Raw genomic sequence first — 23,836 nt, 5'->3', positions numbered from 1 at the left:
ACCAACCAGTGACACTCATGAGTGAAAAAGAAAATGTCTGGTTGAATTGCAGGGCAGGCTTGAGGGTCCGAATGACCCTACTGCTGCTCCTAATTTTTATGTTCTGTTGTGGTGGGTTAGGCAACAATTTTCACTTTTCAGCTCACCACCTGGTTTCTGTTTGTGCAATATGACAACTGAAGCTTAATCAAAATTGTATCTATTTCTATGTCCGTGCCATATACTTTGCTATTATTGGAATGTGTTTGTATGGTGTTAAATGTTATTTATATGATATCATATCTATTGATACTTGCCATAGATATTGAGTATTTTCAATAATTAAATCGGTTCAGTCATAAATCTGCCTCTGTGAGAAACCTGTGAATATGTCTATATCCCCTGCTCCCACTGAGTTTTTTTTTTGTTTTATTTATTTGTTCCCATGATGTGGGTGTTGCTGGATAAGCATAAGTTTATTACTTGCCCCAATCAGCGATTACACCATATCAAGTTTCCTTTGTAAATATGAACAGAGCAATTTATAATGAGAAAAGTTGACAAGTTTTCACAAATGTGGTTTTCTTTCATATAGTACAGACAAGTTGAAACAACCTATTTGGCCAAACCAGGTGGTGTTTCACATCCACCTGAGCAACCGTTCTAATGGAATCAGTGTAAGCCCAATGCACTTTCTGGTAACACAACAGTAGCAACTTGGCATCTTTTTTAATGGAACATACCATCACATTGCCACACAACTGCTCCATAATCAAACCGAGTGTCATTGGGGGTTATTGGAGCAGAAGAGTGAAAACTTGCCAATGGGGCAAATTTTAAGGGGTGCCTGAAAAAGAGACAGTTAGAGAGATGGTATGGGTTAGGGAGGGAATTCTAGAGCTTGCAGTCCAAAGGAAAAAAAAATTCGTTGGATTCTGGAGAAGTACCAGAGGATTGGGAAATGAATGTGACTAGTCAGCAAGGCTTCATGAAAGGGAAATAATGTCTGACTAATTTATTAGAATTTTTCAAGGAAATCTCAACCAGAGTGGATAGAGGGGAACCAGTAAGTGTGTTGTATTTGTGTGTAGAATGGGTTGGACAAAGTATGTTAGTAAATGTTTAAGTCATAAAATAAGAGCCCATTGTGTTGGCGTTGGGTTATTGGCATGGGTAGAGAATTGACTAGTGAGAGGAACTAAGGGGTCTTTGTCAGGTTGGTGACCTGTGACTAATGGGCCCACAGGGATCCAAAGGAACCACAATTTGTTTACAATATATAATGTATTGATGAAAGAATGTGAATGTACTGCAGGCAGATTTACAGATGACACAAAAACAGGTGGAAATGCAGGTTGTAAGAGGGCTACAAACTGTTTACAGAGAGACATTGATAGGTCAAGCGAAACGTTGGCAATTGAAACGTAGTGTGGGAAAATATGAAATTGTTTATTTTGGAAGGGAGAACAAATGCACAGAAATGGAGAAAAACTGCAGAAAGCTGCAATGCAAAGAGACCTGGGGACACTTGTACATGAAACTTCAAGTTAGTACACAGGTGCAGCTGGTAATCAGGAAGGCTAATGGAATGCCGGCCTTTATTTCAAGAGGGTTGGAGTACAAGAGTAGGGAAGCCTTACTGCAACTGTACAAGGTGCTAGTGAGACCATGTGTGGAGTACTGTGAACAGTTTTGGTCCCCTTATTTAAGGAAAGATGTAATTTCATTGGAGACAGTTCAGAGATGTTTCACTCGGGTGGATATGGATGGATTGTCTTATGATCAAAACCTAAACCCTTCTGGGATGAAATGGAATGCAGAAGAATGAAATGTGACCTCATTAAAACATACCCAGTCAAGCTCTTCAAGAGTTGCAAGTGCTGAGAGGATGTTCCTCCTCATAGGAGAGTCTAGGACCGGAGGGCATAATAATGAGTAGCTAATTTAAGACTGAGATGAGGAAAAAGTTCTTCTGAGGTTTGAGTGTCCTTGTGTATATTTGAGGCCAAGATAGATAGATAGTTAGATTCTTGATCCTAGGGAAATTGAGGGTTATGGGAAAATGCAGAAAGTGAGCATAAGGAATGTTGGATCAGCCGTGACCGAATTGAATGGGGGAGCAGGCTCAGGAGGCTGCATGGCCTATTTCTTATTGTGTTAAGACCCAGCCTTCAGTGGTGAAGCAAGTAAATTCTGGAATCAGGTCAGACTTCAAATCCTTACAGTGCAGATAGAGGCCTTTTGGCCCATTGACTGTGTACTAACTCTCCGAAGAGCATCCCACACCATCCCTATAACCCCACATTTACCATCGTTAGCTCACCTAGCTTGCATATTCCTGGACACTATGGGCAATTGGTATGGCTAATACACCTAACTTAGATAATGTACATGTCTAGGGATTGTGGGGTTTGAGGGTAAGGCAATGGTGTGATAATACTGTGCCTTTTAAGAGATGTGTTTCTTTTGCAGGGGGTTGTCGTCACAGTGGTACCAAAACGTCTCTGTCAGACAGGCAGGTGGTAAACAGCTTTGAGTACTCCCTGGGTGTTTTTGTTTTTTCTGTGGACAAAAGGTGTCATGAGTGGATGGGATAGGTTCACACTGACCCACAAAGAATTTTGGTTTTGCTTTCAATTAGTTGAATTGTTTTTTTTTCTGGCTGGAGCTGAAATCCTGAGTTCTTTGCTGCTACAGTGAAGTCTTTAAGATGCTTCGCTTATATAAAAAAAAATCAAATGGGTAGAGGGCGGCCTCGTGGCTGGGTGGTTAGCACTGCTGCCTCTCAGCACCAGGGACCCAGGTTCAGTTCCAGCCTTGGGTGACTGTCTGTGTGGAATTTGCACATTCTCCTAGTGTCTGCGTGGGTTTCCTCCCACAGTCCAAAGGCGCGCAGGTCAGGTGAATTGGCCGTGCTAAACTCCCCGTAGTGTTGGGTTCGTTAGTCAGAGGAAGATGGGTCTTGGTGGGTTACTCTTCAGAGGGTCGGTGTGGACTTGTTGGGCCGATGGGCCTGTTTCCACACTGTAGGGAAACTAATCTAAAATTATTTCTTTTGGTTTTCTTCCTACTGGACTAGAGAGAGACAACATGTGTGAATCATGTCTGTGTTGCTGAAGTGCCTTTACCAAGGGTGTTTATAGGATGCTGCCTATAATTTTTTTTGAGGGGATTCTAAATCTCCTGGTTTTTGTTTTAGATTCCCTACAGTGTGGAAACAGGCCCTTCGGCCCAGCAAGGCCACACCGACCCTCTGAAGAGTAACCCACCCAGACCCATTGCCCTCTGACTGATGCACAGAACGCTATGGGCACTTTAGCCTGGCCAATTCACCTGACCTGCACATCTTTGGATTGTGGGAGGAAACCAGAGCACCCGGAGGAAACCCACACAGACACTGGGAGAATGTGCAAACTCCACACAGACATCACCCAAGGCTAGAATCGAACCTGGGACCCGGGTGCTGTGAGGCAGCAGTGCTAACCACTCAGCCACCGTGCCACCTCTCTTTACCCCCACACTACCACCTAACAGCTGTAGTGTGGGGGTAAAGAGAGGTGGCACAGTGGCTAACAGCGGTAGTGTTTATATTTTCCCCCCCAGCCCACAGGTGTGAGACAGAGTGAAAGACAACAGGAGTGCAAATCTTTATTCAGTTCCCACCACCAGGAGGAAAGAAAACACCCGAGTGGCCAGTGACTAGCAATGCCCTTCTGGGATGCTGTTGGCAATGATTACAGAATAAGGGGATGGTCATTTAAAACTGAGGTGTGAAGGAGTTTCTTCCCTTTAGATAGTAATGAATGTCTGGAATTCTCTACCCCAGGGAGTTGTGAAGGCTAGATTATAAAGCATTTAAAGATGAGGTGGATTTTTGAGCTATAAAGGAGTTGAGGGCTATAAGGAACGATGAAAGAGGAGTTGAAATCTAACATCTCAGCAGCAATCTTGTTGAATGATAGGCCAGCCTGAGGGTCTAAATGACTCTTTTCATATTTGTTGTTGTTAATGTTCCATGCTACATTAGTAGGTGATTTTGCTGTTGGGGTGGACATGTTTGAAAGTTTAGATCAGAGTGGTGCTGGAAAAGCACAGCAGGCCATGCAAAAGCCCTTCCGAAATGTGGACTTTCCTGCTCCTCGGATGCTGCCTGGCCTGCTGTGCTTTTCCAGCACCACACTGATCTAAACTCTGGTTTCCAGCATCTGCAGTCCTCACTTTTGCCTATGTTTGGAAGCTTCTCTTAGGTCAAATATGACAGCAGGGTTGTGAAAGATCTGACTGGGCCTCAGGCAGATAGCAATAGATAAGAAATAGGGGAGCCGAGGATAGGTCTTTGGGGGCAACAGAAACAATTACGCAGAGTGTGAACGACTAATTTGAATGAACTTGTATGTAGCTACCTCTTAATTGTCAATTGTTCTATTTAAAAATAAACTAGTAATCTAGCTTTATGATTTAAATCAAACAAAATGTTCGTTTATTGTACAACTGTGAATGAAAGATTCTTGAATAAAGATGGTAATGTTATTTGCTGAAAGATGCAGATACAAAGACTTTAAATAAGGGTAAAAGTTGTGCATGAAAATGAGATCAGTCCCGAATGTCATTGTGGACCAGGCTTGTTTGAAGATTCCTTTTCTGAAGTGAATTGGTTGAAGTCAGATTCCAAAGCTGCAATGGCATTTGCAGTTGAATAGTTGGAGGCTGCTAACACATGCAGACAAAGCAGAACAGGTCTTGGGAATGAGTCAAGGCTCTTTTAATTCAAGTTTGCTGCATCAAATGTTCGGTAGCCTAGTTCAGTACACTGGTTTGTGTGGATGCCTACTTCTGTGTCCCTGTTAAGAAGCAGTTCCAATTTCAACATGTTTTTCTAATGTTTTAAGATGGTTCTCTTTAAGTTATTTTTGGTCTGTTTTTATCAAAATCAAATGAAATGCATGTAAATGTAAAACTTGTGAATCATTGTTCTATAATGCAAAATCAACTATATTATAATTCCTTGTGATGTCTCTCTTGCCTCTTGTTGAACATTACAGGAGCTTTGAATTTTCACATCTTTTGAGGATTCATTGAACAGTGGTGGAATCCTCTTAATTATTTAATTACCTTTTTCTGATTTGTTTCTCATGATAACATTGATTGCAGCCACGGCAGGCAAGATAAGTCATGTGGCTTTTGGGTGCCATTTTGTATGAATGCTTATCCATTTTAAATCCAAATTAGCTTTTTGTTTTGCAACATATGTAACAGTTTAACAATATTATAACTACACACTTGTGACCAGAGCCACTGTAGGTGATTCTCTGGCTCTGATGAATAAGATTGGCATAGAACAGCGGTCTCTCTAGCTGCACAACAGTGCAGGGAGATTCTGTGATCAACTGTGTCCAGGACAGCAGGTGGATTAAAAAGGCAGAGGAGGAACAGTTTGTATTTGTCAGATAAAAGGTCATTTATGACTTTGTACAGAACTGTGCTGGTATTATGGTAGGGTGGAGACGTGGCTGAAAGGATTCAGTTTAGGCCTTTATCTAGGCAAAAGTGTCTACATTAGAGTGGTACTGGAAAAGCACAGTCCGTCAGGCAGCATCCAAGGAGCAGGAAAATCGACGTTTCGGGCAAAAGCCCTTCAGTCCTGATGAAGGGCTTTTGCCCGAAACATCGATATTCCTGCACCTCGGATGCTGCCTGACCAGCTGTGCTTTTCCACCAGCACTTTAATCTAGACTTGGGTCTTTACCTGTCTCACCAATTTGCTCATTAGGTGAGATGCAGGCACTTCGTAACATTATCTCCCATATTTGTATTGACATATGGGATATTGGCACACCCAGAAACAGAATTGGAATAATTCATTAATATCTTCAATAATGATCAACCTTTCATTAAACCTAAAGCCACAATAAGCTTACATTTCCTTGACACAACAGTGTTTAAGTTGGCACAAGACAACAGCCATCGTTCCACACTGCTGACCAAATATTAGTGCTGTAGCTGTACTGAACAACCTGATCATTTGATCACCACATGCTGTTTGTCAGACCTTGCTTTACGTATATTGGCTGCTATGTTTTCTAAATTACGACAGTGACTACACTTTTTTTTAGTTTAAGAAAGGCTTTATTGATTGTAAAAGAGTTTGAAGCATGCAGTAGTTGCAAACGTTGCTATGTAAATGCAGGTTTTTCTTGTTTGTGAATAGTTTGTCTTTCACATCTACAATGGGGACTACCTGTACAAACTTGGCTCACTACAAATGCACTCCTACCTGCAAAGAGCCCAGTTATGAAAAACTCTCAACTACTATATGCTTGCATTCAGTACAGATTTACTGTTAGCAAAGAAGAATTCACAGTCACCAGGGCATTTCCTTTGTGGTTTTAAAAAAAAAGTGAATTGATTTGTGTGCAAGGGTAAACAATGACACAGTGGCATTATTGTTCGACTATTAATCCAGAAACCCAGGTAATGTCATGGGGACCCAGGTTTGAAACCGACCATGACAGATGGTGGAATTTGATTTTTTAAAAAAAAGAATCTGTAATTAAGAGTCCATTAACCACGAATTCATTGGTGATTGTTGGAAAAACCCATCTGGTTCACTAATGCCCTTTAGGGAAGGAAATCTGCCGTCCTCACCTGGGCTGGCCTTTGTGTGACTCCAGCCCTACAGCAGTGTGGTTGACTCTTAACTGCCCTCTGAGCAATTAGAGATGGGCAGTAAACGCTGGCCTAGCTAGTGATGCCTATATCCGATGAATAAAGTAAAAATTTTGGATAATTAATGATATTGCCCATCATAAAACATGTGATGCCTTGCTTCAGAAATTGCTCTACAGAACTGTTAGACAAGACAGAAAAGAACGGATTATGTCTGTAGCCTTTTGATAAGTCTCATTAGACAATGGTTAGAAACACTTCGACACACGATAAGCAATTGATATTTCTACCAGTTGAGACTATAATTGAAAAGAGGCAGTATAGCATAAAGAAAGTTCTACTGCAATGATTGACAGATGAAACCTTTGAGTTTTGCATTAATAAACCTGAGTACTGTAGCCAACGTGTGGTGATGTGGCCAAAAAGTATATTGTTTCCACAGATGGTAATTACTTGTGCCATTTGTGACATTAGCTTCAATTTGAAAACTGACTACCATATAATCCTGTATATAAGCCACTCTACTACTTTATAACTGCTGTGTTAATTTTCAACCTCTCCTAGACTTGGGGTATATGTTTTAACTCTTACAGCCTATTAAACTGTTTCTTAATCCATCCATCTTTACTTCTAGGTGAACCGAGCCCTAGTCGCCGAGAAGCTGTGAAAAGGAAGACTGCAGAGTATTTAATACGTGCAGAACAGATTTCCGCACAGTATCTCAGGATCTCCATGGAAAATGGTTCAGTTGGTTCAATGGTATGTCTGCACTCCCTTTGTATTAGGGAGCAGTGTCAAAATATGTCGATTTAAATAATCGATTAAATTTTTAATGTCTGTGAAAATCTATCCTATAAATTGCCAAGGTAATTTTCTTTATATACAAGTGTCCCAGTGATTATTCTCTCTTCGGTATACATCTTAGTGTACAGTTTATGTAGATACAATGCTTGGTTATAAATTGTTAACCATTAAAGCAAATGTCATTTTTATAAAAACTTTGTTTTCTCCATGCTTAGATTAATGTTCTCAGAATCTTTCTCAGGTTCTCAGTCTGCTCTGTCTCCTATTTATTGGCTGTGTGGAAGGCAGGCGACCTGTTCCGAAGTTTCTGCCAACACTGTTTTGTAGCTTTCTGTTGGGAAGGTGCCTGACTAATTTGCCCACTGAGAGCGAGCGCCAAACTGCCATTTGCAGAATTTGCCATTTTATAATTAGTGATATTGTGCTGCCAAAATCCCATTATTATTTAGCATTTTAAAACCATTAAAAACAAAACCCTATACTGGAATGTCGAGAAATTCACAATCAAACAAACGGAATTGTAAAGTAAATGTAAATGTTTAATAAATCAGGAAAGGTCGTTTGAGTTAGGGTCAAGGTGTCATTATATATTCACATATATTTAGTGTTCTCCTTTCTTTAATTCCATCTTTATTTCTAGCGGATCAGTGATTAAATCCAAAATTTGTTCTTTAGAAGCACCTTGTGAGAGAAGATTCTCAAATTTAATTTTGTTACTTTTGAGTGGATGGTAAGAAATAGTTTCCCAGAATGAAGGATGCTCTGAAGGATAAAAGATTAATCAGTTTCATTCTCCATCTTATCAGGAGATGGCGTCAAGGATCATTTCATAAAGAAAACACTTTTCTCTCCGACCTTCTGCTCACAGCTGAGGGGTTTTGAAATCTATCTTTGATTTTGAAAACATTATGCAATGTTTTGACAACTCATTGATAGGGATATATTTCTGTTCAATTTTTAGAATATCATCTATAAGGATTTGCTTTATCAGTTTTAGTGACTTTGGTTATAATCTGATGATCATATTTTTATTTTTGGGAGCTAGTTGTGAGTTAATTAGCTTGTGCATTGCTAAATTATGATAATGGTTTCCAAATTCTTCATGGGCTTTGAGATGTATTGAGGATGAAAAAGGAACAATAGAAGTGCAAGTTTTTCTTTTCTATATTGTTTCCAAGCATTGAATTGTTATTACATTTCAATTATTGCTTGTTTGAAAGTCAAATACTCAATAGTACTTTATCATGTCACTTCTCAAATGTGCCTCTTCTTCACAGAACTCCCTATTTTCTCAAATTCAACCTTGGGAAGACAGAAGCCATTGTCTTTGGCTCACAATTTAATTTCTGTAACCACTGATTCCTTTTATCTCCTTGGTCACTGACAAAGGTTGAACCAGTTTGTTCACATCCTTTGGTGCCATCTTTGACCCCAAAATGAGTTATCAACCACATTATCCATATCGTCACGAATGCTGCTTATATCTCTGCTACTGCTACATCCATCTTGTTGCTGAAACCCTCATCCATGTCTAAGTTACATCCAACTTTGACTATTCTAATCTGCATTCTACACCCCATAAACTTGGTCATTCAAAGCTCTGCTCCCCATGTCTTAACTTGCACTAAATATGTGCCCTGTGGTAGCTGTCTATCATTAAACAACACTTTGATTGTAAAATTCTCATCATTGTTTTCAGATTCCTTTCACAGCACGGCTCCTTCCTATTTTTGTAACCTCTTCAAACCCAACAATCATCTGCGATATCTATTTCTCTCGTTCTGGCCTAGTGACTATCCCCAATTTAATATCTCTACCGTCTGCAGTTCAGCTATCTGTTAGCCAGCATTGAAATGTAGGACATTTCTCCCTAAATTCCTCTTACACTCTTTATTTCGCTTTCCTCCTTTTATAAGGTACTCTGTAATGCCTACCTCTTGGACGAAACCTTTTAGTTAACCACCCTAATATCCTCTTGTGTGGCTGTATCCAATTTATTTTAAAACACCTCTGTGAAACTTGGATGTTTCATTATGGCAAAAATGTTGTGTAAATGCAAACTCACTTTTTCAAAAAAACATTCTTGCAAAGATCAGACATAAGCTTTTTTATGATGAAGGTTATTTCTAAGTGGAAGTGCTGAAGAAGAGTTCTGTTCAACTCAAAACTTTAACTCTGTTTCTCTCTCCATAGATGCTGCCAGACTTGCTAAGTTTCTCCACTTTCTGCTTTTCTTTTACTTCTGCTATATCTGTAGTACTTTTGATTTATGCTGTGAAAATGGAAGTTGTTTCTTTCTAGATGCACCTCTTGAGAATACTTCTGTCTTAAGAGTATGTGGCTCTGCTAATTGCTTTGGAACTTGATCAAATGAACAGCTGAACTGTGCATAGCTTCAGCACATGATTTTTTCCTATTATTTGATAGCTGTAGTGTCGATAGGTGTGTTGGAGTCCTAATAGATGCCCTGGCCTGGATGAATTAAACCTCATTGATACAGGATTTACCCATTGACTTTGAGGGGATGATTGTTGTGGTGCAGTGATATTATCCCTACCTCTAAGTCAGGAGACCTGGGTTGAAGTGCTACCGATTCTTACATTGCATCTCTGAACAGGTTGATTAGAAAATATGTAGATTCTGAGGGACACAGAGCAAGATAAGGAGGCAGGACCTCCATGAACTACCACAGCCTAGACTGGGATTGAACCCCCAAGGTGGTTGGCTTGATTTGGCAGTACATTCTCAAACAATGTAGACAATTGAGTGAACCAATCCTGTACTGCTATAATCATCCATATATAAAGCATGTTGTTTGTGAAAGTATGTGAAAGAAATATCTGTTCTTTAATTATAAACTATTTCACATCATTGTGGTATATGTTTATATTCAGGTGCGAGCTTTTGTTTAATTTCCAAAGATTCAAGCAGATAAGACTTGTATGTTTTTCAGTTAATGAGAAATATAAGCCTATAATTTGTTTGAAAATGAACTATGATGAAATCCAGCATTCATTTCCTTTAAATCTGGTTGTTGAAGATTATCCCTGCACAGTTTAAGGGTAAAAAGGAAACAGAAAGTCGGTGCCTATCTTCAAATGGAGTTTGTTCACTATGTATCATACTGTTTGTTTTAAGTTACGGCAGCACTTAATTCTGGTCTGTCAGTATTGTGCTGAATGTGAACAATTAAACAATGCAAATATAGAGTATTCCATATATCCAACATCTATATATATGTTTTCAGTTGATTTGAAAATTTTGCTTACTGTTCACTTGGCTCAACTTGAGATTCCTCAGGAAAAATCCCTCAAAATTCACAATAGGGAGCAGATATCTGCATTTACCTTTGGTTTCTTAGCTTTTTGCCTTCTAAATGAGAGTCTTTTGCGAAGTCCCTCAATTATTAACTTTATTCAAACTTGTTAAAATCACTGCTACTTAGACTCCTAGTCATACAGCACGGAAACAGGCCCTTTAGTCCAACTCATCTGTGGCAACCAGACATTCCAATTAACCTAGTCCCATTTGCCAGCATTTGGCCCATATCCCTCTAAATCCTTCCTATTCATACAACCATCCAGCTGCCTTATAAATGTTGTAATTGGCAGCTCGTTCCACATACTCCTTTAAGTTTTTGGTCTGACTGGGTCCCTATCATAGCAGATTGCATACTTTTTACCTGAAATAATACCTAATTAATTCACAAATGCATTTTGTTCTATGACATGCTTGAGTAAGATGTGTACTTGTAGCTAGGGAAATTGTAATGATGATGTTCTTTGCTAACAGGAAGTCACATTATCTTTGCTTAGTGTAAAAATGCTCCTTTCCATTATCACCATCAGCGTCTTTCCATTGCTGTCGACATTGATTGGGGTTCCATCTTGCCCTACTGAAAGGCAATGTAAAAACTGGAAATTAATTGTTTTTTTTAAGTTTTATTGTCTAGTATTTCTCTGTTTTTGGAGATTTTCTGATGTGATTTTATGCACACATCTGCTGTTGTGGTCTCTGTTTTGTACAGAGCTGGCAATCTATTGCAGCTAATCAGAATAATTTAGTGTCTGGACTGTGTCCTGCTTGACCAAAATGTTTTCTGTTAACTAGTTCTGCCAACTTTTTCCTGAAAATACAACAAAATATACAAATGTGACATTGAGAAGCATTATGATTGAACATGTGGAGGGTGGGGCTGAGCTCAGGAAAGCAGAGACAAAACTGAAGGGAATAGACTCAAATCCATTTCCAAAGAGCACTAATCTGTCTTGTTATCAAACTGAACAGCAAAGGTATTCTTAATGGGAGACCAGTAATACATTTTTAGGGATCTTCTTGAAAGACTGCAGCTGTTGTTCCCTCGATATTCACATTGCAAGTGAAACCATACTTCCAAAAATAACTAAAAAGAAACTGAAAAAACTGCAGATGCTGGAAATTAGAAACAAAAACAGAAATTGTTGAGAAAGTCAAGCAGGTCTGACAGCATTTGTGGAGAGAAAGCACTGTTAATGTTTTGGGTCCAGTTCTCAGGAAGGGTCACTGGACCCAAAACGTTAATTCTGGTTTCTCTCCACGGATACTGCCAGACCTAGTGAGCTTTTTCAGCAATTTCTATTTTTGTTCCAAAAATTACTGTCTTGAAATTTAATATCACTATCTGGGAATAATTGTAGTCTGACAACCCTGTGCATTGTTTTCATGAAACTAATTTCTATTTAGTAGTAAAGATTCTATTGTTTCCAAGCTTCTGATGTTGGAGCCTGCAATGATTGCAAACAACTGCACTTCCACCCCTAACCCCTGCTAAAGTGTAGCAAACCTCAGTGAACCCCTTTGTGCATCAGTTTTATCATCTTTTATGAGGAATGATTGACAGAGAAATTAGGATTCTTTAATTCTACCAACCACAATTTCAGATTCAAATGCATTCATGGTTAGTGTTTTGGGGCCTTGGACAATTTGCCAATGGTCCTTGGAGCATTCTGATGAATAATGTTGCTTGTAATCTACAAAGTGGAAAATGTGCTAGTTGTCCACGATGTCCATAGTGAAATTGGAAGGAAGACGTGACTTTACAAATCTTTCATGATCTCTAATAATGCTATACACTCAACTCCCCTATGTCGTTTAGGGAAGGAAACTGCTATGCTTATGGGTCTGGCTACGTGTGACTCCAGACCCACAATAATGTGGTTGACTTGGGGCAATGAGGGATGGGTAATAAATGCTGGTCGAGCCAGTGATCTCCTCATCCTGTGAATGAATTTTATAAACAATAATTAAGGACAAGTTTGGCATGTAGGAAAGGGCAGTAATCAATTTGTACCAGCAATCTCCTGTAATGGCGGTATGGTAATGATCAGATAATCTGTTTTCGTGATTATATTTGAGGATAAATATTAGTTATTGGGTTGCTGCTCTCGGCAAAAATTCCAGTGGGTTGATTTCCATTGCTTGAAGTCCCTGACACTGAGTTTAGAGTCACAAACCCAGATATGTGGGATTTCCCTGGCTACCTGCTTATTAGCCAGAATAAATGGACTGTGTACTAGAATCAACCACCTTCCCCAAACCAGCTAGATGTGATGACTTCCATCCCATCTCTCACTCGTTCTTTTCCCCCACACTTGCACCCTCAACATCCCACCACCCCCCTCCTGTCTTGCTCCCTTTTCCCTAATGCCCATACTCTTTCATATCTGCTTGTGCTCTTTCACTCCTCATCCCACACCCAGTCCCTCATCTTTCTGCCAAAGACTTGAGAGCACTTTTTAAAACAAACTTGTCTGAGATTTTTTTTAAAAAGTGTTTGCTGTTTCTGTGTCCATTTCTCCTCTGCCTGCTGCTCCTGCCTTTGAAAAACTTTGACCCATTGCTGCTGCATTATCGTTGAGAGCACTGAGGTGTTTGCAGATAACTCTGAAGATCTGGGCCCAGAATCACAAAGTTGCAGTACATTTCTGGTTGATCTTTACTTGTTGTTTTTCTATATAGACAACCTACTGACCCCAGTAAGTGGTGGAAACACTCTTTCGTTAACCTGGGGATGGCAGTGCCTCTGGGGTTAAAGTTTGGGTGACTTTTGTTGGCAAGAGGATAGCTTTCCCCTGATCCTCCTTACTCTTCTTTCTCATCCTTCAGAGACAACACAGTAAGCCCAGAAAATGTATGGTCTTATTAATGTTTTATAGAACAAATCACCTTCCCTTCTTTGAGAGGCACTCCTATTGATGACTGGGTAAGTAGGCCTGGTGTAACTGGCTATTTGCATAGTCTCGCTGTAGGCCCAGAGTGTAGGAATGCCTGATACAATGAGTCTGTCGGCCTGGTATAGGACACTTGGCTATAATACTGGGACCCTGCATGTTCAGTTCTCAGCCGAGTTTCGAGCAGTTCCACCACCACTCCGATGAAGTTATGGTGGGCGTTTGACTAAATAACTATAAATTTTCAGAATCAAAGCTCTAATCCTGTGATATAGTCAATCATCAATAATTTTATAGCTGATGTAGATTAAATTTGTAGGTCCTGAAGATTCTGTTGGCTGATGCCATTCTTTTATTCACCCACCAGAAACCGCATTTGTTAATATTGCATTACTGATATTTGTGAACAGCTGCCACACTCTAAACTTAATAATGACTCTGTATCCTGACCAAATAAATACTTCTACGGGGATTCTCCTCAGTACTATACACAGGCTTGGAGCGGAAAGAAATTGCCTTTTGATCTTGTCCACAACTGTTCTGTGACAAATTTAGTTTTCTATAACTTGGCATTTGCTCCAGTAGGCCATCTTCCTTTAAGTGTTCCTGTGATTGATGTGATACCTTTGATATCTTCTATTAGCCTCCGGGACCACTAAGTTCAAGGCCTGCTTGGAACCTGAGGAATCCTGCAGAGGAGCTGAAGGCCTTCAGAGTCCTTGGGGTGATTGACAAGGTAATTCTTCAGCATCATTTTCATGGGTTTAACTATCAATCAGCCACCAGCTGAGGGTGCAGCTTTTGAAGCTATTGGTCTTGACAGCTAGAAAAAAGAAAAATGACTTGGTTTACCTGTGTTTTGCAGAAATCAAGGCGAGGAGGATGTGAATTTATTTAATCAAAATTGCAAGCTTGTGTGGTTGTATTGCATGTTGTAAATTGGTGGCAAGAATTCCACAAGACCTTTTGTAATATAGAAACAATAATTGCTGGAGAGTACAATGTTTTATCACATTAAATTTGCTGTTTCAATATATATTGTTCCAAGTACAAATGTGTATCGTTACAGCAAAGAATACATAAGCTTGAGCCCCTTCATATATACTTAATAGACTCCTGTTAGACAAGTTGTAATTCAGATGAGGTGCAGCTCCAAAGTATTGCTTACAGAAGTATGAAAAAGGAAGGTTTTTTTGGTTTAAAACCAGAGATTGAATGCTGAAAAATTCATAGAAATTGAGAAGACCAATATGATCAGAAGTACTGTAGCTTTACGTAAAATCTTGCATATTATAGGGCTACCAGTACAAAGCCATTGCAGTAAAATCAAAATGTAAACAATTTTTATTAGGGAGAAGAAATTTTTTTTTGGACAAAATTAGCGGAATATGATGACCTTTGCAGGTGCAAGACTTTGAGTCCAATGTTCTGAGGTCTGTGGTAATGCTGCATTTATAATTACATGATTGCCTCGTTAAATCCAACAAGACCCTGAGGCTGTTTTACAGTGACAGGTGTAGTTGGGTTCAGTCTTATCCCACACATGTTTAACACTACTCCAAGTTTACACAATGAGGTAAGTGATGCAGAATGATAGATGAATTCCAGTAATTCAGTCAAGTGTCATTATGACATCTAACTCTTGAGAGCAAAACTCATGAAGTTTGTTAGGGGGTGGGGGGAATGTCAACTGAAAACTGAAGCTAAACTAAAATTCAAGTATCACTGTCGACTCTTATGATTTTTTTCCAGTTTGTGTAACTGCTAATTTACTGCTTTCCCATTGATCATGGTGGAAATGGAATAATTGTGGTATAGATCAAGGTTTGTGAAGATGTAAGTGTTGAAAGTACAGTGCAGCATCACCTCTTATTACACCATAATATGAAAAGGTTTATTTTCTTAAGAGTGAATTATTATGGTGCTCTCTTTCATTCTTTTTCTTCCTCTCACAGAAAGCATGTGCATGGATTTATTTGTCTTAATCCTTGGATTCATATTTGTAAAGTACTGATATCCAGAAAGAAATAAAGATTTATACAGAGAGAATTAATGTAAACCTCTTGACATTCCAATCATATCTTCAAAGGACACTTTTTATTTAGTGACCTTGTGTTAAACAGATGTGCCAAACTATATTAATTTTCTTAAGCACTTTCACAAATTATGTTATTCTGCAGAGACTAAGGAGATTCCTGAGGGGTTGTCTTAACTATAACAGTGAATCATTTTCAGCAGTTCCCTTTTCTAATGTAACACCAGGAGTGCTGAGAGTAAATTACAAGGCAAAAGCTTGATTAAATTAGCAGATTAACGTAGGTTTAGCTCTTCCCTGTTCCAATTTCTTTATTTTAATTTTGGACCTGTTTGCTTTGACAAAATGGAAATTAGGATCATAAAGTATTATATTTACTTGACCAAAAAAAATCAATTTATATATCTCCATGTTGACTTCAAAAATATTACAGGGACTGTATGGGCTGGACATTGCAGTTGTTTTGGTGTTCGAGAAGCAGGATTGGTGGGGGGTGGGAGTTGGGGGTCAGTGGCAAACTATCAGAATTTGCCCCTTTACAACCTTGGGAAACTGATGTAACCTCAGGATATGAGACATGTACAGACAGTGAAGTCACTGTCACTTGGGATTCGAGCACAGGCTGCACTGCGGCCTTGTCGAGCTCACAGAAATTGAAATCAGTGAGAATGTCCACTCCACTGTCCTCATATCGATGTCAGAACCCCCTTAATAAGATACATCTTGTTCGATCGGGTATATCTCGATTTCCAACAGCAGTGCGGTTAATAAAATGTGATAAGTAACAGAATTGGCTGAAAAAAGATAGTTGTGGAGTGGGTGCAAAATGAATTAATAAATACCTTTTTAAAGCCGCTTATAAAAGATTTTCAAGAACGTTTTATGTCTCACTTTTGCATTGAACTTGAATTCTATCCTCTGGCCTGGTGTGCCTCCCTCTTTTTCTTCCTCTTCCTCTTCTTTTTTTTAAATCTCTTCTCTTTTTTTAATCTGCTCTTCGCTCTCGCTCGCTCGCGCTCTCTCTCTCTCTTTTTCCCCTTTTTCCTCCCCCTTTCTTCCCCCTCCCTCTCTTTTCCCCCCCCTCCACCCCCCCCACTCTTAAGCGCGCGCTCTCTCGTCCGTCACCCCCTGCTCCCGCACATGCTCGTTCCCCCCTCCTTCCCCCTCTTCCCTCCTCCCCCCCCACCTCCGTTCCCCCCCCTCCTTCCCCCCTTCCCTCCTCCCCCCCCACTCCTTGCCCCCCCCCCACTCCTTGTCCCCCCCCCACTCCTTGTCCCCCCCCCCACTCCTTGTCCCCCCCCCCCCACTCCTTGTCCCCCCCCCACTCCTTGTCCCCCCCCCCACTCCTTGTCCCCCCCCCCACTCCTTGTCCCCCCCCCACTCCTTGTCCCCCCCCCACTCCTTGTCCCCCCCCCCACTCCTTGTCCCCCCCCCCCACTCCTTGTCCCCCCCCCCCACTCCTTGTCCCCCCCCCCCACTCCTTGTCCCCCCCCCCACTCCTTGTCCCCCCCCCCCACTCCTTGTCCCCCCCCCCACTCCTTGTCCCCCCCCCACTCCTTGTCCCCCCCCCCACTCCTTGTCCCCCCCCCACTCCTTGTCCCCCCCCCCACTCCTTGTCCCCCCCCCCACTCCTTGTCCCCCCCCCGCTCCTTGTCCCCCCCCCACTCCTTTCCCCCCCCCACTCCTTTCCCCCCCACTCCTTCCCCCCACCTCCCTCCCTCCCCCCCCACTCCTTCCTCCCCCCCCCCCCCCACTCCTTCCTCCCCCCCCCCCCCACTCCTTCCTCCCCCCCCCACCCCCCCCACTCCTTTTCTCCCCCTCCCCCCCCCCCTCCTCCCCCCCGGGAAATATGAGTGTTGTGTTGAGCTGGGACAGAAGAGGAGTTGAGACCCAGAGCAGATCAGCCATGATCTTTTGAAATGGGGTGGTGGGATAGGCTTAAGGGGCCAAATGGCCAGCTCCCACTCCCATTTCTTATGATCACAGTCAGCGTCGCAGAGGACATACCCAGGATCTGCCATACTTCAGTAAGTCCACCACTCCTTTTCTCAACTCTCGATGGGTCAAATCCCCACCTGCTCAACATTTCATAAGACGAGTCTTTAATTTCTCGGAAGGATCTAATTCCACTTTCTCTAAACTGGTTATAACAAGTTATATATATCCTTCTTCAAATAAAGAGATCACATTGTATGTAGTGCACCAGTTTTAGTGTCAGCAAGCCTGTACACAGCTCCAGCATATTTTCCTGATTTTATATTCCATTCCCCTTCCAATAGCTGTCAGTACTCCATCGGTATTCTCAATCACCTGCTACACCGACAAACTAACTTTTGTGCTCTTCCAATCTTCCTATGAAAGTGGACAAGCTCACATTTTCCTACACTCTACATCTGCTAAACTTTCACTCACTCACTCAAGTCATCTGTGTTCCTTCACTGGTTCTCCAGTCTTCCCAACAGCCCACTCATCTTGGTCTCATATCCCTCCTGATCTAACTATCAATAGTATCGTGCTATGGCCATCACCTTTCCTGTTGGATTGTAAACTGTTTGGTTTGTTACTCATCACACCATCCAGCTTCTAAAGAAAGATCTGTTCTCCCCTTGATTCCAAAAAATATTCCGTCCCTGAAAAATATTGCTCCCTCAATAGAGGAAACTGATGGTGGTTTAACCTGGGGTTCACCACGTCTTTGGGGAGGGGTGAGGTTGAGGTGGAGGAGGCGGGAACTTCATGGCAACCTTAGCCAGTGGGGGATTTGAAACTGTTGTTGGTGTAACTCTACATTGCAAACCAGTCATCCAGCTAATTGAGCGCTGGTTATTTATCTAATCCTCCACGAGATTGCAAGAATCTTGCTTCCCTTTGCAGTCCTTCAACTTTACCTTCAGGGTTCCAACTGCCTGATCAACCTGAAAGAAATCCCTTTTTCTGTTGCTCTTAACTGCATTAAGGTTTTTAACCTTCTGAGCTTTTTATCTTGCACTCATCGTAATTAGGATACGAGAAACCGACTTGAGAAAAGAGGCACCATATTGTACAATGTGAAAGGAAGTTGATTATTGGATGGGGATGCAGCAAGAACAGTGAACTCTCATTTGTATTTCTCAGGGCAGGCAGATAGATTCTGATTGGTCAGGATGTTGCTATACAGCTGCAATTGGCTGCCTCCATCACCCCTATTTTGAAAAAGATGCAATGTCTGTACAAATTCCTCTAGACTATTTAAACAGGGTCCTGTTTGTATATGTCTAGAGCACCAGTTTGCACAGTCTCATTTTAATTAAGTGGTTTCCCTTAATGGATCAGTTTTATTTAATAAGTGATTTCTCATAGAGTCACATCTAATGTCTGATGTACTTTTCTGGGGCTTGCAAGCATAAGCTGGTTCAGCAAGGGCAGGATGATGCTCACTGAAAATGGTAGAAGGGGTGTGTTGTTTCATACAACCATTGGACCAACCTGTCTGACATCACACTGGCACTACATTTAGGCAAGATGAATTCTAGAGCAAATTATACAATGAACAGAAGAGCCTTGGGAAAAGTTAATGGGCAGAGAGATCTGGGAGTGCAGGTCCACTGTTCCCTGAAGGTTGCTGCACAGGTGGATAGAGTGGTCAAGAAGGCATATAGTATGCTTGCCTTCATTGGACAGGGTATTGACTATAAGAGCTGGCAAGTCATGTTAAAATTGTACAAGACATTGGTTCGGCTGCATTTAGAATACTGTGTACACTTCTGGTCGCTGCATTACCAAAAGGATGTGCACACCTTGGAGATGGTGCAGAGAAGGTTTACGAGGATGTTGCCTGGTATGGAAGATTAGATTAGATTAAATTCCCTACAGTGTGGAAACAGGTCCTTCCGCCTAACAAGTCCACACCGACCTTCTGAAGGGTAACCCACCCAGTAGGTGGGGAGCAGAGGGATACAGATGCTTAGGAATTGACAGACAGGTTTAGACAGCACATTTGGGTCGGCTCAGGCCTGGGTTGTAAATTTTCTTTGTTCTCTTTGTTCTAAAATTTAAACCTACACATTATCAATTTGTATGCAAGACACAATGGCTTTTTGGCTTGCTGGCAGCATCCTGTTTATGGAGAAACCACTTGTGTTTGCGACATAGAACAAGAGACTGTTCACTGTTCTTGCTGCATTTCCAACCAATCATCACCACCTTTTCATGTTCAGAATTTTGAGACCACTTCCCCTTCTAGTGTAATCTGAGGTAGACTGGGTACAACTCGGGACCCCAAAGTGGTGGCTTGGGTTTTTTCAGTCTGCAGTGAATGATGATTCGATCAGGGTGTCAGTTATCTCAAGTTGGTTTTATTAGGCCCTATCTCAGTGAGCAGAAAGCTAAGGCCCAATTCATGAGGTTGTGAATAAGATTACTGTTGTAGTGTGTGAACTGTAGAAATTCCTATGTATATATTGGCCATGAATGTACGCTTTAAGTAGGCCATAGTTAAGAACTCGTTGTCAGACTTCTCAACTAATAGATTAATGGTTAGTTTGAGCACAGAATAAAGTTGATTAAGCTGGGTAGAGAAATGTGGTGTTAGGTATGTAGCCCGTTTGTCCCAGTGACTGGTAGAACCTTTTAAGCAACACGTCCCCTTGACAATTCGTACCAAGCACAATGCTGCCTGTGATGTCAAGCCGCAGAAAAGCGTATTCATAATTCGATGTGATTTTACAATTGGAAACCATTTATTAAATAATCAGGAATGTGGTAAGAGTTGCATTGAAAACCAATTTAAAATGATTAGCTGGACTTGCTGTGTGATGCATGTGTGTGTGCTATAACAGGACCCTGTTTTCATTGTCAGCGAAATGAATTTGTACATACTTGTACACCTTTTTCAAAATGAAGGTCATGGAGGTGGCCAATTGCTGCTGTATCCCCATGGTAATGACCAGGACAATCAGAACCTATCTGCTTGGCCTGTGAATTAAGAATGACAGTTAACTGTCCTTAATGCATCTCTTGGCAATCAGCACCTATTTTTTGTGCTGTACAAAATGATGTGTTTTTGTTTAAGTCCATTTCTTGCATCCTAGTTCTGATGTGTGCAAGGTGAAATGCTTCATATTCTCTCATTTTATTGAGGTTGAATGTCCTTGTCCTTTCTAAACATTTTACAACATGAATGCTTAGCTCCCAATCGCGCTAAGCGCATTGTCAGGTTTAGTGTTAATATCACAGTTGAACATTTTCACGAAGGCGCTACTAGGGCTAAATGCAACTGTTTATAAGCTTTGTTGCCATCTTATCTGTCTTTATTGTTCCCATTGTTCTTTATCTGCCTTGATATGTAATGGTGTTATGTCCTAGTTGGCAATCTTCCTTAAACTTGTCCCTGAATTAACATAATCAATTCTTCTCTAGTGGAGCTTTTCCCTTTAGTCATTGCACATCTTTATTCTGACTGTGCCTTTTCACTCTGAACACCAGTGCAGTAAAGCTGTCTGACAGAATACTGGGTGGCAGCAGATGGTTGACCCCTGGGGCAGTTACATGTTACTGGTATTTGGTTCGGACATTGGATCTAATGTATGTACAAGTAAGTTTATTCAACTGTGAGGTTTTGCTGCATTTTGAAAATGACTTGTGATTATAACTTAAAAAAGGATTTAGTTTATCTTGGTAAGCATTGAATAGTAGTTGTCCATGTGAGAAGGTTAACATGAGCTGTTCCACAGTTGACCCTCCTCTCTCTTAAATAGTTACAGTTACCTCACTAGGCTATTGCATAATTAACCTTGTAATCTTTCTGTTTTCAGTCTAAGTTATATGGATTGAAGCATCTTGGGCCTGCTGCACAAATGCAGATTGTTAAGGTCCAGGTTTCACTGCACTCCACTTTGGCATTCTCTGTTACATTTAAAATCCAATTTTATCAACATTTCTTCCTCATCTCCACAAACAGTATGGGCATCATCTATGCACTGATATTTGTTTGCTTAAAAAAAAGTTTGTTTTCATGTATCTGCCTGATGATTGTTAACAATGGAGATTATTTTAAAATCTTTTTTTTTACTATTATATCCAAAAGTGCTGCTACACCCAACTGAACATTTTCCCTATCAAATCAGCCGTAGTATTTTTAAAATATATTAACCACCACCAGTAAGTCACCCATGTTTTCCAGTTGAGTATTTCAACATGCGGGTGTACTGGGAAAATCAGGTTGATAGTGGATTGCAAGAAAAGTCTACACGATATTGGTGCAGCTTATAACAGAGCCCACTAGGAAATGGGCAATTCTAGATTTAGTGTTGTGCAATGAAGCAGACTTAATAAGAGAGCTTAAGGTGAAGGAACCCTTAGGAAGCAGTGACCATAATATGATAGAATTTACTGTGCAATTTGAGAGGGAGAAGCTGGAATCCGATATAACAGTATTACAGTTGAATAAAGGCAACTACAGAGGCATGAGGGAGGAGCTGACCAGAATTGACTGGGAGAGGAGCCTAGAAGGAAAGACAGTGGAACAGCAATGACAGGAGTTTTTGGGAGTAATTCGGGAGACGTTGCTTCCTTCTCCTCGGGATGAACTTTTGCAATCGAAAGGGAGGATGAGTCAACCATGGCTAACCAGGGAAGTCAGGGATAGCATTAAAGCCAAAAATAAGCATATAATATATGGTGAAGGGCAGTGGGAAACCAGAGGATTGGGAAGACTAGAAAGAGCAACAGAGGACAACAAAGAAGGAAATAAGGAGGGAGAAGATTAAATATGACAGTAATATTAGGAAAGGTTACAAGAGTTTCTTTAAATATACAAAGGACAAAAGAGAGGCAAAAATGGACATTGAGCCACTGGAAAATGATGCTGGAGAAGTAGCAATAGAGAACAGGGAAATGGCTGAGGAACTGAATAAGTACTTTGTATCACGGTGGAAGACATGAGTAATATCCTAAAAATTCAAGAAGGTTGGGGGCGCAGAGATGAATATGGTGACCATCACCAAGGAGAAGGTGCTAGAAAATCTGAAAAGTCTGAAAGTGGATAGATCACCTGAACCAGATGGGCTACACCCTTGAGTTCTGAAGGAGATAGCTGAAGAGATAATGGAGATGTTAGTGGTCTTTCAGGAATCATTGGAGTCAGGGAGGGTCCCAGAAAACTGGAAAATCATTAATGTAACTCCCGTTTAAGAAAGTAGTCAGGCAAAAGACAAGAAATTGAAGGCTGATTAGCTTGACCTCAGTCATTAGTAAGATTGTTGAGTCCATTGTGAAGGATGAGATTTCTGAATACTTGGAGGTGTATGGTAAAATAGGGCAAGTCAGCATGGTTTCATCAAGGGAAGGTCATGCCTGACCAATCTGCTAGAATTCTTTGAGGAGGTAATGAGCAGGTTACACCAAGGAGAACCAATGGATGTTATCTATCTGGACTTGCACAAGGCCTTTGATAAGGTGCTGCACAGTAGGCTGCTGAGAAAGATAAGGGCCCAAGATGTTAGAAGCAAGATACTAGCATGGATAGAAGTTTGGCTCAAAGTTTATGAGAAGATTTGTAGTTCAAATGCTCGTTGTTGTGGTTGTGTTCGCCGAGCTGGGAATTTGTGTTGCAGACGTTTCGTCCCCTGTCTAGGTGACATCCTCAGTGCTTGGGAGCCTCCTGTGAAGCGCTTCTGTGATGGTTCCTCCGGAAACCGGAGCGGCAGATTCAAACCACTACAAATACCGGAGGAAAGATCACAGAAGCGCTTCACAGGAGGCTTCCAAGCACTGAGGATGTCACCTAGACAGGGGGCGAAACGTCTGCAACACAAATTCCCAGCTCGGCGAACAGAACCACAACAGACGTTTGGCTGTCTGGCAGAAGGCAGACAGTGGGGATAAAAGGGTCCTTCTCAGGATGGAAGCTGGTGATGTTCCACAAGGGTCAGTGTTGGGGGCCACAACTTTTCACTTTATACATTAATGATCTAGATGAAGGAATTGAGGGCATTCTGGCTAAGTTTGCAGATAATGCCAAGCTAGGGAGAGGGGCTAGTAGCATTGAGAAGGCAAGGAGGCTGCAGAAGGATTTAGACCGGTTAGGAGAATGGGGTAAGAAGTGACAGATAAAATGCAATGTGAGGAATTGTGAGGTCATGCACTTTGGTAGGAAGAATCGAGG

At 41.1% G+C, this 23,836-nt stretch overlaps 1 protein-coding gene across 1 annotated transcript in view; it reads left to right on the top strand.

The window, feature by feature from the left end:
• The window catches only part of rps6kc1 (ribosomal protein S6 kinase polypeptide 1), a 176,883-nt gene that overhangs the window by 96,967 nt on the left and 56,080 nt on the right, over positions 1–23,836 (top strand). The window contains exons 8-9 of the mRNA XM_072580801.1: positions 7,280–7,404; positions 14,302–14,394. Of these exons, the coding sequence (XP_072436902.1) occupies positions 7,280–7,404; positions 14,302–14,394 (218 nt within the window). The remainder of the gene's footprint in view (positions 1–7,279; positions 7,405–14,301; positions 14,395–23,836) is intronic.

The sequence above is a fragment of the Chiloscyllium punctatum genome, chromosome 11 (assembly GCF_047496795.1).
Source record: "Chiloscyllium punctatum isolate Juve2018m chromosome 11, sChiPun1.3, whole genome shotgun sequence".
NCBI lineage: Eukaryota > Metazoa > Chordata > Chondrichthyes > Orectolobiformes > Hemiscylliidae > Chiloscyllium > Chiloscyllium punctatum.
The sequence above is the reverse complement of the archived record's forward strand: the minus strand, read 5'-3'. Positions and strand labels throughout refer to the sequence as shown.